General features: G+C 34.9%; 3 protein-coding genes across 3 annotated transcripts; 1 reads left to right on the forward strand and 2 right to left on the reverse strand.

Moving 5' to 3' along the window:
* Nucleotides 1–2230: 2230 nt before the first annotated feature.
* LOC145163284 (uncharacterized) lies at nt 2231–2830 on the reverse strand. The gene has a single exon (XM_079082121.1). It carries the CDS (start codon nt 2828–2830, stop codon nt 2231–2233), a length of 600 nt encoding a protein of 199 aa, XP_078938247.1.
* Nucleotides 2831–14046: 11216 nt separating this feature from the next.
* LOC145165184 (Double Clp-N motif protein) lies at nt 14047–15714 on the forward strand. Its single transcript, XM_079083867.1, has 5 exons — nt 14047–14367; nt 14475–14513; nt 14608–14717; nt 15127–15306; nt 15404–15714. The coding sequence occupies exons 1-5, from the start codon at nt 14138–14140 to the stop codon at nt 15559–15561; spliced, it is 717 nt and encodes a 238-aa protein (XP_078939993.1). The 5' UTR covers nt 14047–14137; the 3' UTR covers nt 15562–15714.
* A 464-nt stretch (nt 15715–16178) lies between these two features.
* Nucleotides 16179–17863, reverse strand: LOC145165183 (MATE efflux family protein). Its single transcript, XM_079083866.1, has one exon. It carries the CDS (start codon nt 17704–17706, stop codon nt 16252–16254), a length of 1455 nt encoding a protein of 484 aa, XP_078939992.1. The 5' UTR covers nt 17707–17863; the 3' UTR covers nt 16179–16251.
* Nucleotides 17864–18107: the final 244 nt, after the last annotated feature.

Below are 18107 nucleotides of genomic sequence, written 5' to 3' on the forward strand. Positions count from 1 at the left end.
AGTTTGACAATCACCGGAAACTCTTCCGATGAACTCGATAGGGTTTTGGAGGAGTACAGTGCGTTTTCGGTGAAGGGGGTGAAGATGGATGTGGTTCTCCGAGGCTATACGTGTAGATGATGACTCATCGTCTGCCATTGTAACTCATCGATTTCACCTTCATTTACTGTAACTTTCCATAAAGCATCATCCCCTTCTTCATCTTCTCCGAAAATCAGCACAACTGTTCTATTCTATTCATTGTCGTGATTTTGACCGTTTTGTTCTCCGTCTCCAGTTTACTCGTTAGATTCTTAACAAAACACAACTCTCAATCACATTCAACTCAATCAAATCGATTCCCAGATGGGTATCCATCTGGCAACTCCAATAGCTTTTACATTTACATGATTCCGGTTTAGATCAAACATTCTGAAATCGATTCCCAATTGGGTCTCCATCCTTTGATTGTGTTGTTTGTTTATGCGAGTTTCTGAAAACGATTGAGATTACTCCCACTGTGAAGCATTTGGGGAAAATCGTGAGAGGAATGAAGAATGTGGTTGCTCTCTTGTTCTTTCCCATCTCTTTCTCTCTATGATAGAACTTCACAAACAAAACCAACAAGAAAAGATGTAAAGACGAAGCTGTGATGGTGTATTTGAGGGAATAGGCAAAGACCTTTGACTTTTGAGGGAAACTGATGATGATTAGGATGAAGGAAACAAAGGTGGCATATGAAAAACCGGTGACCCCTTAAAATTTTCCATAATGACGTTTTAAAACCTAAAAACAAAAGTTTGTACCATTCAAAGGCAAAAAAAATCACAAGGGACCATTTAAACAAATATATCAACGATTGTTGAGCTACAATGATAATAACCTTTCTATAATATCATCAAGTACAAAGTAGTGTAAATACAAAACGAGTGTTATATAGTTAAATTTCTAAATACATGTATTATCAATAAATGAAATTATTTACAGAAACACAATTGATAACTATAATTAAAATTAAAATATGATTTAATATTTTAAAAAATACAGTATATTTTTTTAAAATCAATACGGGTTCCATTAATGGAGGTTGATAGTTTAAACTTTAAAGTCGTCAGTAAAAAAGAATTCCCGCGAAAATCTGTGTGTGGGCGCCGAATAGAAAGTTGTGGATGACAGGTGGGCATGTGGTGGGAAATACCGCCGTATGTGGCGTGGATTTTGCTTTTTTACCGGCCGGTAACTTCCTTGGCGGTAAACTCGAAAACTGGAAAGCGACAGACACATTTTTCTCAGTCTTGTAGAACCCATGTAGATATTATCTACTGCCAAAAGCTGTCAAATCGGATTCAAGACACGTAAATTCAAGACACGCATTCTTTTTACATGTAAATTCAAGACACGCATTCTTTTTATAATATACAGCTTGGTTATTTTATTATTACTTGAGTTTTGAAGTTTTATTAATTTGATTTGAAATTAAAGAAACATAATTAATCATAGATTACAAATTGTTTAATGGTTAAACATATAAAACAATGTTCCAAATCACTATAGAAATAACTCAACGGTGATTATTTATGAATTAAACATTTCAAAGCAAATTGACCATTTGAATTTCAAATGTTTCGGTTTTAAGATGTATATTAATTAATGATGGTGTTGTTTTTACAATAACTATGATATAAATTGTATGTTGTATAATACTAAGTACTGTTGTATAAAATTTAATTTCAAGTTACACAACCTTTTAAAATTTTCAAATATACATTGTCATTAGTCAAAACTATATCCTCCAAGGATTTGACTACATAAGGTTGTGGGGAGTGGTCATAGTCAACCCACCGAAAAAGTGCCGTCATCTCTATGTCACGTTAGTTTCACCACCAACCCACTAGACATTGGAAATTGTAACCACTAACAATAAATAAATAAATAAATATATATATATATATATATATATATATATATATATATATATATATATATATATTTGTAACATTATATTAAATAAAAAACATAACTTATAACATAAATAATTTTTTTGAAAATACAAAAAAATAAAACCACATTTCATTAATTAAAAACATAGAAATTTAAAACCTAAATTACTAAAATAAACATAAAACATAACAAGTAAAACATTACATTACTTAATTAAAAAACATAAAAACATAAAAAATAAAAACCATAGACAAATACTACTCGTCGTCGTCACCGTCCTCATCGCCCTCATCCGCCTCGTTGTCACCGTCTACATTCGCCTCGTCACATCGCCCTCATCCTCTTCGCATTCATCGTCATTTCCCCCATGGAGTTGTCTTCCACATATGTGCTCGGTCAAATCGTGACGTAGATTGTGATGTGTTCCACGATTTTGTATTTTCAAAACCTTAGAGAAGTATGTCGGGCTGCCAACTTGTATTACTGCAGCTGGATTAAGTATATCGTTCCCGGTATATGAACAAATAAATTTGCCCTCTTCTTCTACTATTATCATGTTATGTAAAATAACACAAGCAGTCAACATCGTCGTTAGTTTTGCCCAATCCCATTTTCGTGTCAGATGTTTGATTATGTGCCACTTTTGTTTTAGGACTCCAAACGCTCGTTCCACGTCCTTCTGTGCAGCTTCATGTGCTAACTTGAACAATTTTCGTTTTTCATTGGCTGGAAATGAATATGACTTGACAATTGTAGCGTACTCTGTATATATCCCATCACCTAGGTAATACCCACATGTATATTCATTTCCATTCACAACGTATGACATGTCTGGTGCTTTACCCTGCAAAATATTGTTAAATAACGGAGACGCTTGAAGCACATTCAGGTCATTGGTGGACCCCGCCATACCAAAGAATGCATGCCAAAACCATAGGTCATGTGAAACAACCGCCTCTAATATAACAGTCGGGATCCCATGATCACCTCACGTGAATTGACCATGCCACACATTGGGACAATTTGCCCACTCCCAATGTGTAAAATCAATACTACTAAGCATCCCTGGAAAACGATGTTTAGCTTGATGCGCGACATACAATTGTTCGACTTCACTTTTAGTCGGATGTCGCAAGTATATGTCACGGTAAAGCTCTATAACATACTCACATAAAAGATATGTACATTCTCGACCCGTCCTCTCAGACATTTTCAAATACTCATCTGATGCGTCTGTGGTTATGCCATGTCCCAATTGTTTAAGAGCGGCCGTACATTTTTGTATTGCAGTAAAACCACGTTTACCTCTAGCATCGCATCGTAATTGGAAAAACTCATAATTATGTTCCAAATCTCTAGCTATACGTAAGAATAAATTTCTACTAATACGAAAACATTCTTCAAATTTCGATAGATCATATAAACTATCAGGGGCAAAATAATCACATACATTTGTCGCCTCTCGATCCCAGTTGATCCATTTTCTATGCTTCTTCTCGTTGTATGAACTTTCGCCTTTCACAAACTATGTCTTGTGCCACAGACAATAGTGTGTGCAATACCAACTCGTCATCAAAATCGTTATCCATTTTTTTGTTGAATGTGTGTGTTTGATTTGAAAGAGTTTATGGGTTTGGTTTTGAAAAATATGTGTAAAATGGATGTATATATATATATATATATATATATATATATATATATATATATATAGAGAGAGAGAGAGAGAAATTTGTTTTATTAAATGCCCAAACGGTCGAAAAAGTAACCAACCAATCAAATTACGCGTCTTGTTCCGTCCTAGTAGCCATGCCACCACCAACCCACCAAAGCCGGGGGCGGTGTTCACGCGTGGAGAGAGGCTCCATGTAAGCAAGTCACACGTGGAGCTCTCTCCACTTCGGGCAGCCTAACATATCGAGTGTGAGATCTTGGAAATTTTGTTCATCTTAAATTCATTTTGCTCTATATGGTAAAAAATAGAATAATTAAATGGGACATCGTGACCATCTTCTTAATAATAAAAATGACTACATGGTTTGTAAATAATGCTCGGTGAATTTGCGAGTATAGGTAAACAAACGGAGAATCCAGTCTAATCCTATTCGGATTTGGATTCGGATCATTGGCTTACGTCACTCGAAATGAGATTCATATCTGGCCAAATTTCAATGTGATTTTGGTGGATTTTAATGTTGACTTTTGTCCGGTCGTAAAAAGAATTTTAGCTAGTTTGATCGATTTTGGGGTGTGTCTGACTGGATTTTTGGGTGGATTTTGATCTGAATTTTTGAAAATCCTGCTTAGGATTCGATGATTAAATTGATTTTATCCATATGATTTGGATCTAAAACTGATTTTATCCATAGGATTTGGATCCAATCATAATCGAGTAGATCTGACTAATTCGATCTGGTTTGGTCAAAATCTTGTTTTGACCGGATTTGAATTTCATATCAGATTAGATTCAAACCGAAGATCCATTTGTCATATGCACCTTCGTTTGCAAGATCTTGGAACTTGATGATCCCAATAGCTGGCACTATATAAGGCTATGGGATGTACTTTTCATTCTACCACCCCAAAAGTTCTAGCAAGTCAGCACCATCTCATCACCACTTACCTTAAGATTTAAGAAATAACTACACTGATCCATGCCAAAATAATTTCAACCATACTAGTATTTATTTAAAACAAATAATATTAAATCAAAATAAAGCCATTTAATTAATTAAAAAATAATAGAAGACATAAAAAATAAAAAATTACATAAAAAAGCGGAAAATTGCTCTTCGTATTCAACGTCGTTGGCATTTCGAATGTTGTATGTGTGCTTCGTTAAATCTTGTCCAAGATTTATGTGCGTTTTCGGATTGTGTATTTCTAAAAGTCTCATCATATATTGGCTAATACTATGGGTATAAATTGTTGATACAGATGAAGTATGTCGTGTAGATTATATGTATTTGGACAATTTTTCCAAATCCAATGCTTACAATCAACGCTCCTTAGCATCCCCAAGAAACCATACTCGTCTTCATGTGTTGGATACAATTGTTCAACGTCATTGCGTGTAGGTTTCCATACATACATATCCCAATAAAGCTTGATAATATGCTTACAAAATTTATACAAACATTCTCGTCGTAAAGCTCCTATAAATATAATACTTGTTTCTACCGTCTTAATCATATTTGTGTATGACTACGTATTTCCACGTATAATTAAAATTATAGTAAAATCCTTGTTTTTTGCACACTAGATCCTATATACGCCCACTTGTGCTAGGAACAAATGCACTCAACTTTACAAGCAGTGACAAATGTCTAGCAACACGTCACTTCCCTAAACAATACATGATTATTTGCCTCAACCAAACTTCCATAAACTATTCAATGGTAAAATGACTTGTCATCTTAATCTCCATTTGTTATGATATTATTGAACATGATACCTGGATCAAATTATTTTTAATTGGGTTTAATATTGGTTTCCTAATAATATGAATAAGATCATTAGGCTTAATTAAACACCATGTTGTCATTGAGTTGTGGCTACATGCTAAAATTTATTCAATTCAACAATGAGCCAAACTGATACCACACTCTAACAATAAGATAAACAAATCTCGTATTAAAAATATATGTTAATCATCAATTTTTACATTACATTTGAAGGTAGCCTTTATATGTAACGCCACGATTCTCAGGTATTGATTTAAATAAGAATCCTTTTGTTTTCAAGGCCTACTCGACGAATTGGTTGCCCCACTCGTCGAGTAGCAGCGAGTTGGTTCGCGTATTTAGTGGCCTACTCGCCGAGTCCAAGAAGGGACTCGACGAGTAGGAGCTGGCAGATGAAACCCTAATCCCGGGGTTTTGCACCCTATTTAAAGAATCATAAGCCTCCTTTGGCCTCTTTACAGTCCATTGAGAGTCCAGAATAACCCTAACTCGAGTGTGTGTGTATTCTTTGGAAGTTTAAGCTTGGAGGAAGATTTTTGGTGAGGGAATCTCTTGGGAAGCAAGCTAGTTGAAGCAAGAGTTTGTGGGTTTCAAGTTCTGCATCAGAAAGGGCTCTCTTGAAGGTATTAGATCGTTTTTCCCTTGGCTCATTTTCTCCTAAACCCTTTTGTGCATAAGTTTAGGAAAGGATTCTTGTGTTTAAGCCAAGATCTGAAGTTGTAACTTCAGATATGGACTCCCCTTGGCTTCTAGATTCATAAAGCCATCAGCCCTGTCTAGTATGAGCCTTCTCTCAAGAATGTGACTTCATTGCAAGCTTAGTTGTGCCATTTAGGGTCTTAAAGCCTTGCATGCACGTAAAGTTTGCAACTTTACGTGATAAGCATTCCTAAGGAAGTTGGATCTGCAATTTGGGGCCTTAGCATGGCTTAGAAAGTGTATGCATGGTTAAAGGGGCTGAAGAGACTCGGTGAGTCGCGTAGTCGACTTGGCGAGTCATATGAAGATAGGCATTGAACTCGACGAGTTGGATGAACAACTCGGCGAGTCCAATGAAGATTGCCGTAGACTCGACGAGTTGGATGAACAACTCGACGAGTCGGTTAAGGTTTCCACAAATTGATGAATGCGTGTGAACCTGTCAAGTTGCTAGAAGGAAAACTCGACGAGGGGACGTAGGGCTTCGATCGCAGACCTTAGGAACTCGACGAGTCACTCTGAGGGCTCGGCGAGTGGACAAGTATATCGAGGAACTCGGCGAGTAGCCGAGGGTACTCGACGAGTAAGGGTCAACATGGACTGTTGACATTGACTGTTGACTTTGACTTTTACCAGGGGTTGACTAGTTGACTTATGGGGTACCTTGAAAGGTTGAGGAACTTACGAGTATGGTTCTAATATGATAATAGGTGGTGGAGTTTGTGGCCGTGATCTGAGAGTTGGAGTTTAGTTACCGAGCCGACTTTCGCAAGGTGAGTTATCCTCACTATATCAATAGGGTCTAAGGCACCAAGGCCGGCCCTTTTAGTTGTCATCTTGGTTACAGTATGCTATATGTGCTTATGATCCGTTAGGATTGATATGTTAGTGACCTGGTTAGGTCGGTGCTCTGGTTAGGAGAGATTGCTATGATCGATGATCTGTGAGATAGTTATATCTGATATCTGTATATGCTAATATATGTTAGTCTTGTGCACATGGTTATTGGCTTGATGTTTGGGTTGAGGCGGTCCTGCTTTGTGTTGAAGGCCAATTTACCCTACGAGCGGTCCGGGTAGACTGTAGGCCGTATGGCGGTCCAGTCATACCGAAGGCTCGAGATAGATCCAGATAGACTGTAGGCCCAGTCAGGCGGTCCAGTCAGGCCGAAGGCCCAGTATGCATGTTGTTGATTATCTGTTATTGATATGGTATTATCGGTGTGGTATTGGTATTTTAGGGGTAGCTCACTAAGCCCTCAGGCTTACAGTTTCAGTTTATTGTTTCAGGTACTTCAGGAGATCATGGCAAGGCGAAGGTGTGACCGTACCGCTCCGCATCCTTATGATTTCGTTATTGGGACACTCTGATGAATAATATTTTGAAAACATTTTTGTAAAACACTATTTGGCTTTATGGTTGAAAAAGTTTAAATTTGGCTTAAAATTTTGGGATGTTACATTATAAATGATTTTATTAGAAAAGTCTTTAACCACATCAAGACATAATGCTACACTTACATAAAGCCAACTATCTCAAGTTAAAGGATATATAATCTCAACTAATTTTCAAGATTCACCTAATGATGTTGATTCATGAAGTGACATCTTGAGGTGGGTTAGTCTAATATTTAATAATATTGAGCACAAGTGAATTTTTCTATCTACAAGAAGCTAACACTTATTAGTACCATATATGACACAACTTGTTTAGCTCATATGGTCAACACAATATCATCAGCATTTCACCCATTTTTTCTGTTGATACGTATGTCTTAGTCACTAATAGATAAGAGCTCGAGTGTTATGAAGATACCATATAGGATAAGCATGACAAAGAGAGGGTTGAAGATATACAAGGTGGGATGAATTTCTTAAATGAGAATAAGTTAGTGAAGTTGCCTAGTAGAAAGAGAGATTTCAAAAACAAGTGGGTTTACATAATGAAGATCGGAAGCTTAACACCTCGTTCCCGAAGTCTCATTTAAGGAGGGAAGGGGAAGTAACTAGAAGGAATTAGGAGGAAAATAGGAGATAATCTTGTTCCTGAGTTTATTTTTAGGTGGTTTTGGAAAGAAAAGAAGAGAAGATAAATGAAGATCTTCCCTCCTATTCTTCCTCCCAAATTGGAGAGATTTGGAGAGAATTCGACCATATCTCCATTCAATAAATCGTGATCTGTTATTATTTTCAAGTACTTCTATGTATACAAAAGAGTGTTATATTAAAACAAGTGTTCTTTTTGTATTACCTCCACATTTATATATGTTGTACACATGAATCATCTTCAAAACAACATGGAAATATTAAATATAAAAACAAAATAGCAGCCTTCGGTGCCTAAGTTTCAACAAACATGTAATGGTTATTGTTTTTATCAGAATATATGAAGTCTAGAACAACCAACCACACTTGATCAAGTTTTCTTCAATAAGATGAAAACAAGCAAGAAAAAATAAAAAATTCTAAAATTTATCACTTGGCCCAGTATATAACAAATTCGTCAACCAATACTTGATGTTTCTCCTGGTTGATTCTACAAATCAGCTATTATGCCACTTAGAATCATATATTTCGCTAAAACTGACAGTTGTTAGTGTTTGAAACTCATTTTTATATTAAAATAAGTGTTCTTCTTTGCATTACCTCGACATTCATATATGTTATAGACGTGAATCATCCTCAAAACCAACATGGAAATATTAAAATAAGTGAACCTGACTACTTTTGCCATTCTTATTTTCATTTTTTTTTCCTAACACTAACAACTAGTAATCGTCATATTCTAAACTGTGATTGCTTTTGCTTTTGTTTTTTGCGACACTTTCATTCATATTTTCATTTTTTAACACTAGCAATAGATATCAATCAACGATAATAATCTAAAATGTGTTCGTGTTGCTTTCTGTTTTCAGTCCTTCTTGCTGATGCTATTTGTTCTTTCATGTTGTTTACGTTGGAGTATTTTGCCCTTGGCCCGATCTGTATGGTGTGCTGCTACTTTTTGATGCTGTTAGTATGCCCTCTTCATAGTCCTTTCCAGTTTTTTTAAAAAACAAGTCACATTGAATTCAATGGATAATGATCTTCCTTCACCCACTCATATTATGAAATCAGTACAAACACAAGTAGTTCATCTAATTTGCTTTTTGATGGCCATTATGGCACAACGTAGACTTACCATCACAAATCGTTCTAATTTACCTACTAAACAAGAAATTTTAAAAAAGAAATTTTAAATTGTCGACGTGTACGAGAAGAGTTGTTACGTAACCTTTCAAATGGTGGTAAATGTCGTGAGATTATCCGTATGAGTGAGCAAGCTTTTAAGAAGTTATGCATTATCTTACAAAGTGATGGTGGTCTTCGACCTACTCAACGCATGTCCGTTGAAGAGCATGTTGCAAGATTTTTGCACATTGTAGGTAACGACTTGAGAAATACATTTGTCTCTTGGATGTATCGTCACTCTAAATCCACAATGAGTAGGTGCTTCCATAGAGTTTTACGTGCGGTTATATCATTAGAAAGTCTCTATATTCAACAACCAAAAGGTGATGTTGTCCCTAAAGAAATTCAAGAGAAAAAGAAATTTTTTCCTTACTTCAAAAACTTTATAGGGGCAATTGATGGTACACATGTTCGTGTCAAAGTACCATATAAAGATGCCCCTTGATACCGTGGTCGCAAGGGATACCCAACGATAAATGTCTTAGCTGCTTGTTCATTTGATTTAAAGTTGACGTATTTTTTAACCGGTTGGGAGAATAGTGCATCAAACTCACGGATACTGAAGAATGAACTCAACAGAGATGATAAACTAGTAATTCCAAATAGTAATTTGTAATACCAACTTTCATTTTATGTTAAAATTATTACTAAAAAACTAATTACACTTTAATTATAGGCCGCTATTGTTTAGTAGAAGCGGATTTTCCTCATAGAAGTACACTAATGAAGCCATATAAAGGTGTCATGTATCATTTAAAAGAATATTCCGTTCGGGTCCTACAAAATGCTAGAGAGTTGTTCAATCTTCGCCACACTTCATTACGTAATGCTATAGAAAGGGCATTTGGTGTTCTAAAAAGAAGGTTCCCTATCATCAGAAGTACACAAGAACCTTTTTATTCTTGTGAAACACAATCAGACATTTATTTGGCATGTTGTATTTTACATAACTTTTTGATGGTCGAAGATCGTGACAAAGATCTTGAAGATGAGGTATTACAAGAGTTGTTAAGTGCACCAATGGAGGAAGTGAGACATAATTCAAGTGATGCATGTGAGGGTAACAGCATGACAGAACAACTGAGGAACTCAATTGCAAGTCAAATGTGAACTAATTACTTATTGAGTCCAAACAATGAAATAAATATGTCAACATAGTTTAAGATTATTTTGTTATAGTACTTTATTTGCAATTTGGTTTTTTATTTAACAATGTTATGTGGATTTATTTGTGTTACTTAGTTTTTTTTAATGTTATTTTTTATAACTTGTAGACTTTATAACTATGTTATTTTTATAATAATGTATGGTTCTCTTTTTGTTATGTAGATACAGATAATGAACAAGCAAGAACCTTTTGTAAATGTCGGTAAGAAATATTTCCTGAACTGGACAAATAAGATGGATGATGCTTTATTGACGCAATGATAGACCAACAAGAAAAGGGATATAGGATTCATGGAAATTTTACTACATAAGCATACATGAATATGGTTGAGGAGCTCAATAAAAAACTTAACATGAACTTAACTAAAAGTAAGCTAAAAATTGTTTAAAAACTGCTTTTTCTTAATCGTATGATATGTTTCATGGAATTTCCTTCGGTGGGTTCGGTTGGAATGCCCAAACCCAACTAACTGAAGCAGATGATCAAGTGTGCGATAACTTAATTAAGGTTCTTGTTCATCTTATGTTGTATGTAGTTTTGTTTTTTTAAATAAAATTATGTTGTTATTACATTTTTAATTGGATCTGGGTTTTATAAACATGCAAAGCCTGAAGCAGATATATTGAAGAAAAAAAAGGTGCCCAACTTCGATAAAATGTTGGGATTATTTGCTAGAGATAGAGCTTCAGGAGAAAATGGAGAAAATGCTGAAACAACTTAGGAGAAAAATGCCCGACTGAGCAAGACCGCAAACATCAAAGTAGAAAGTGTCGTAGAAGTTAATGATTTATTGGCAAGTAATGATGTTACACTGGAGAACCACCATGTATATGATGATGAAGATGACATTCAAGTTGTATCTCCTACATGCTTTTCACCTGAACAAAATTCAAGTGCAAAAAAGTGCAAAACTAAAAAAGAAAATTTGTAGATGAAATAGAAGATGAAGTTGAACTTGAACCTGAATCGGAAACATTTGAAACAAAGATTATGAATGATGTTGCCGATGTGGCTAATGCTACGAGGGAAGGCAACAAACTTATTGAAAGAGCTTACCATCACAAGTTAACCAGTGATGAAATTTATCAAAAATTGCAGCCGATGAGTTTGGAACCCCACGAAATACAAAGTGCTCTCATGTATTTGGCTTGTAACCAAGCACATGCGAAGACATTGTTTACTTGTCCAATAAACTTACAAATGATCTACTAAAAACAATGATGAGTGCAGTTAAATGAGTGAATTGAGATAATAGGTGTTGATTTCTTGTTTCTATGTTGGATTTATTTTTGGCTTTACGAATTGAATTCTAGTTTTGGAGTTTTAGTATGATTAAATTGCATTGTTTTGGACACTTTTTAAAGTTTGGTTGAATATTATATGTCGGTGGGTTTTGACTAAATATGTTTGTATGTGTGTAAATGAACATTCTTATCCAAATTGCTAAAAAAATGGGTAAAATTGTAATGTTGTTTTGCTTTCTTTTCTTTAGTCTTCCTTCCAAATCGGGAACATGTTTTTTTTTTTTTTTTTTTTTTTTTTTTTTCATTTCCTTCGAACTCTGGAATACGAAAAAATAATTCATTTCCTTCTCCTCCTTTTTTTTTTTCTCTTCATATTTTTCTTCCCTCTCTTTTCTTTCCGTTAGGCAAACTCGGGAAGATCATTGGTTTTCCTTAGATGAAAAATAAGAAGATTTCGTAGGTTTTATTCTTGGGTTTAGCCCATGAGAAAAATCTTTTCTTGTTGCCCACACGTATAAGTTATTATTTTTCATTTACCAAAAGAATAAAAGAGAAAAAATAGAGAAAGTAATGAACATTCGTACTATTATCATTTTTTAATTAGTTTTTAAAGCATTATAATATATTGATCATTTAATATATATATATATATATATATATATATATATATATATATATATATATATATATAATTGTCAATATAGATACACAAAACTATAAACTCCACTAATATTAAATTGTAATAAGTTGTCAATTAAATAGTAGAAAATTATAAAATAAGTCTCCATTAGATATGATTTTAATGAAAAATATTGAAATATAATAAAGTTACTAATTATTATATAAATATTTAATATAGCTTTTAACGAGTAAGGTACCACTTGAGAGTTGAGACTGGGGGTGGGAATTTGTATTCGGAATTGGAGGGTTCATAAAATTAAATATTGAAAAAAAAAGATTATATCGTTGGTGTGGGCACATAACAAGATTTTGCTTCCCCACATTTTTATTATATATTTCATTTTAATTTGTAGAAAATAAACAAATATATAAACAGTTTTTGTGTTTTTAATTTGTAAAGTTACATAAATAGTATTTATATTATAATAAAATTATAAAAATAGTCTTTATGTTCTTAGTTCTTACCTCTCAAAAAATTTAACCAAATTATAAAAAGAATCATTATGTATTATTATTATTATAAAAGTTATCCATATATAACAATGGAATTATAAAAATAGCCACTACGATAATAGTGTAAACCATAATTAAAGAAATAATATCGTATTTGGAAAAACCTTTGCATTTTATTTATATACAGAAAAACCTTTATATTTTCAGTTATCTTTCACATTAATCTAAATATCCAGATTTTTTAAAAAAACTTATCGATTATTTTGTGACATGACATTTATATTTTTTGGTTTTAGGTTAATATGAAAATAAAAATAAGTGACATTGCCTTGTCTAAGATAAAACATGAGAAATAGATCATTTACTTAAACAAAAATAAATGATATCGCTTATTTTTTCTTGTGTCAACTTAAAAACGAACAAGATAAATTCAATGTCACAAAATAATCCAATAACTTCTTAAAAAATGGATAGTTGGGTATATCTGAAAGGTAACTGAAAATGTAAATATATTTTTTTAATGCTGATAGATAAATAGTGCGCATTTCTGTATTTTGTCCTTATTTTTTCACAAAAACATTTGTAGAAAAAAAAAAGAAATAAAATTTCTTTTGTTTAAGCCTTTTTAAACCGGAACCATTAGTAAAACAATTTTGCGAAAAAAAAACTATTTTATGTCAGTTATAATTATTTTGTGATGAAAAACAAAAATAAAAATAGTCATTTTGTGATCATAATTTATTTTAGTAATCCCCTCCCCCAACCCCCAAAAAAGCTATATTGGCTATATGTTTTGAATCAACTTATTTATATATTCTATCATCCTATTCTTATTTATCTATGTCATAATTTTATATCTCCAGGATTACATTAAGATAGCATATTTTACAACTTTTAAATATTTTTTATAATCAAATAAAGTTTTCATAATAGATTAAGAAATGACAATAGAATAATATAAACTTCAAAATATATTTTAAGATAGTCGATCATTTGGAATTTATACAAAGTTAGTACTTAGAAATGTATTGAACAAGTTTTTATTGGGCTAAAGGATTTGGGCCTGATCGGTCAAAATATTAAGCCCTGGTTACAGCAGTTACACTCTTACAGGTTAGACTCGTTAGAGGTTTGAAATATTGGGCTGACATTGACGACGACGACGTTTGGAGGTTTCCTCTTTCTTCTTCTTCTTCGGTTCTTCCCCTATCTAAAGTGGTCAGCCAAAATACATTCTTTCTTACCCAAAAAGAAGCTCAATTTTTTCTTGAAGGGGGAAAAATGGCTTCTCACACGCTCTTTTCCTCTGCTACTACTTCTACTCGATGCTCCCATCATGATTCCATAAAGAAATCCGACCCGTTTTCCCCAAATCTCCAAATAACTACACACAAATTACAGAGTCAATGGTTAGGCATTACCAAATTCCCCCTTCATTCCTTCAACCTCCGACCCTGTTTACCCAAGACCCGAACAATCGCCGCCACAGTTACTTTCAGTCTCCCAACTGCGTGAGTTTTTCGTTGTTTAACTTGTATTGCATGAATCCAATCCAAGATTGAATTATCAAATTAAGGGACGTGAGTATTTCAAATTAAGTTGTTCCTTTTGGTTGCAGAAATCCAGAGAGGGTTAATCCGACTGACAAAGCTCCCAAGTGAGTTCTTATATTCTCGTAATTTATTTATTTTTCTTGGAAATGTAGGGTTTTCTTATGAAACGAATTGGGGAACAATTTAAAATTATGTTAGATGGTCGTTGAAAGGAATAAAGTCGTTTGCGATGGGCGAATTGGAAGCGAGGAAGCTCAAATTTTCAACTACTGGTACTGAAGCTATTCTGATGGGAATTTTGGTCGAGGGTTAGTCGCATTTCCCCCTTTTATTAATATTTTTATTTGTGATCAGATAGATGCACATTGTGTTTAGTATACATAATACTTGTGGGTTATTTTCACTTCATTCAATTTCATTCATCAACTGTTAGATAGAAATTGTAACACCAATCAGATTTTGACATACATTCAACACTGATTATTGCAACACAAGGAATCAAAATCATATAATGGAATAAAGCAAGCATCCAAGTTAGGGAGAGTGTTAGGCAATTCTACATTTATCTTAATAATCAATTTAACTAAACCTTCATCCCTGTAGACCACACGGCAAGTCTAAGTGGATGTTTGGTTCCCAGAATGACCAAGGAATTGGAATCTGTTAAAGGAATTGGAAATTTGGAATGGAATATGATAGTTTGTTTGCACTTTGCAGGAACAAATAGGGCTTCAAAACTGTTGCGTGCAAATGGGTTTACACTTGTCAAAGTGCGGGAGGAGGCCATCAAATTGATTGGAAAACCCGACTATTTCTTTTTCAGCCCCGAGCATCCTCCTTTGACTGAAGCAGCCCAAAAGGCCCTTGATTGGGCTGTTGATCAAAAACTCAAATCAGGCAACCCAACCCAACCTTACCTTCTTCATTACATTTTTCTAAATAAATCATAATTCAGATAACACTATAAAATTACTTAATCATTTGTTTTGTTTAGGTGATGATGGGGAAATTACAACATCTCACCTGCTTCTTGGAGTATGGTCTGAAAAGGAAGCAGCAGGATACAAGATCATGGCTACCCTTGGCTTCAATGATCAATTAGCACACCAACTTCAATCTTTAATTTCTAAACCAGGTTTTGTTGAAGATTAAGAATTTTACTTCATCACCAACTCCCAAATCTTTTTGTATCAAATGGAATCGCCATTTTAATCATCTTGTTCAGTTTGTGATAATTTGATTTATATGTCAAAGACTTGTACCATTCTTGAAAATTTCACAATCAAATTTACCATCACACCACCATTCTGGTTTCTTTCTTCAACATTATTTTATCATATTCACTTTCTACAATCAAGCATGCTTCCTTCTATAACTTCAAAACTTCCAAAATATTAGAACTTTAAGATTTAAGATAAGAAAGTACCATGCATATCTGACTTTTAAAACTCCACAATTGCATTATCTTTTATATCTATGTTTGTTATTAGAGTACTCCCTTTTTAAAACCAATCACTTAAAGGATACGCTGTAGTGGAATCACTGCTTTATTACATCCTTTCTAGATTTCTAGATGTACAACCATTCTCACCCACATAATTGTCCTTCTTTAGTCAATGTGGGCCCAACTTAATGCAGATCTTATGTTAATCCTCTATTACACATGTATATCTAATGTTAATGCTATCCTATTTAGTATCCACAATCATATGGATATGGTTCCTTTGGAGTTATCATGATAAATATTTATATTATATTTATCAAAACAATTTTCGATAAAGCAAATTCAAATTTTCAAAATTTATATACAGAGAGTTGTCAGCAGCATGACCAACAAACTGGTCATGCTGAGCCAATATTGTCAGCAATTGCTGAAGTCTTGCAGCCTACATTTTTATCAGAGTTGGCTGCAAGTCTTTGTGCTTTATTAGCTTCTTCTGTCCAGTTAATCCTCGAAATTAACACCAACAACAAAATTAAACAACAAAGAAGCCCAACCATGAACCCTATTAAAAGTCCCCGGACTCCCATATGAACCTTAAAAGCTAAAACAATGCCTAAAGGTAACGCTAAAAAGTAAAATCCACTGATGTTTGCATACATCGCCAACCACGGTCTGGCGGTTCCCCGTACAATGCCGCCACAAACCGCCAACGGAAAATTCACCACCTCCAAAATACCCATCCACAACATGGCATCACGAACACCTCTCACCACCCCCACATCACGGCTAAACAAACCACCCCAATTTCCCCTAACCAACACTGTGGCTAACCCACCGGCTAAACCCGCACCCAAACCCAACCCTAACGAAACACACACGGCTCGATACGCGTGTCCCGCGTGGTCCCCACCGAGCTCGTTCGAGACCCGAATGGACGCACACGTGGCAAGCGAAAGCATCACCGAGAAAAGTAAATAGTCAAAATTGAGAACAATCGCGATGATTCCAACCGCTTGTTTAGCATTCGGGAGCTTTCCGGTTAACATAACCAAAATTTCCCAACACCACCACTCGAGACACGAGGTCAGACAACATGGCCCGCTTAGTTTCAATAACCGAACCCAATCTTCATATGTTTGGTCACTCCATCCGCCTTCTTTCCATGTCCCGCCACCCTTTTTAAACTCCACCACCACCACATACACCGCCAGCATTACAACTACCACCAGATCGGTCACCCAAATCGCCATTGCCACCCCCTCAAACCCTCGAGTTTTTACAAGGAAGATGTTAACAGGGACATGGAGGATAACCGCAAGAGCAGAAGTGAACATGATTGGGATTGTGATGCTTTGTGAACTTAAATACGACTTAAGGGGACATAAAAACGAGGTTATCATGAGATCAGGTAACAGACAGATCAAATACTTTCTTGCTTCGATAGAAATGTCGTCTTGTTGGCCAAAACGAATCAAGATTTTATCGACATTTAGCCATAAGAAACAAACGGGGAGTGATGTTAGTAGTAGTAAAGTGATCATCATTACGAGAGTTTTGTGAAGGAGTTTGAAGTTCTTGGCTCCATAAGCTTGACCACAGATGGGTTCCATGGCACCACATAGACCGTTGAAGACTGAGAAACCAGTCACGTTTGCAAACATGAACCCGAGACTCCCGCTGGCTAACTCCACCTCACCTAGCCGACCCAGAAACGCTGTGGTGATGCCTATCTTGGCAAACCATGTCAAGTTCATCGCCATCAATGGACATGCAATTGCTTGCTGTGTTTTTAGCTCTGATAACGCTGCTCTAAGAATTTTCTCCGGTGGGTGCTGGGGAATTTCTTCTTCCATTTCTGATGCGTCTTTTGATGTCTAATTCTCTCGATGAAAGCTAGTAATGTGTGTGTGTGTATATGTAGTATCTATGAGAGAGAGAGAGAGAGAGAGAGAGAGAGAGAGAGAGAGAGAGAGAGAGAGAGAGAGCACTATCTATGAAAAAGAGTGACAACTGTAATTGGGTGCATGGATTTCTTGCAGTCAGAAAACTTCCTAAGACGTTGAAACAGAGGGCCGGCTTACGTTCTATTGTATTAAATTACTAAACTTTTTAGAAATTGTGAATAAAACGTGAAAGATTGTGAATAAAAAGCGACCCAATTAAGCCAAAATCGTTTATTATGTGATGTTTTCTTTTCACAACTACGCAGGAACAATGCTTTCTTTCTATCGAGTATTTGAAAAGTTCTTTTGGG

The sequence above is a fragment of the Lactuca virosa genome, chromosome 3 (assembly GCF_052849685.1).
Source record: "Lactuca virosa cultivar CGN04683 chromosome 3, Lactuca_virosa_CGN04683_v6, whole genome shotgun sequence".
In the NCBI taxonomy this organism is placed as follows: Eukaryota; Viridiplantae; Streptophyta; class Magnoliopsida; order Asterales; family Asteraceae; genus Lactuca; species Lactuca virosa.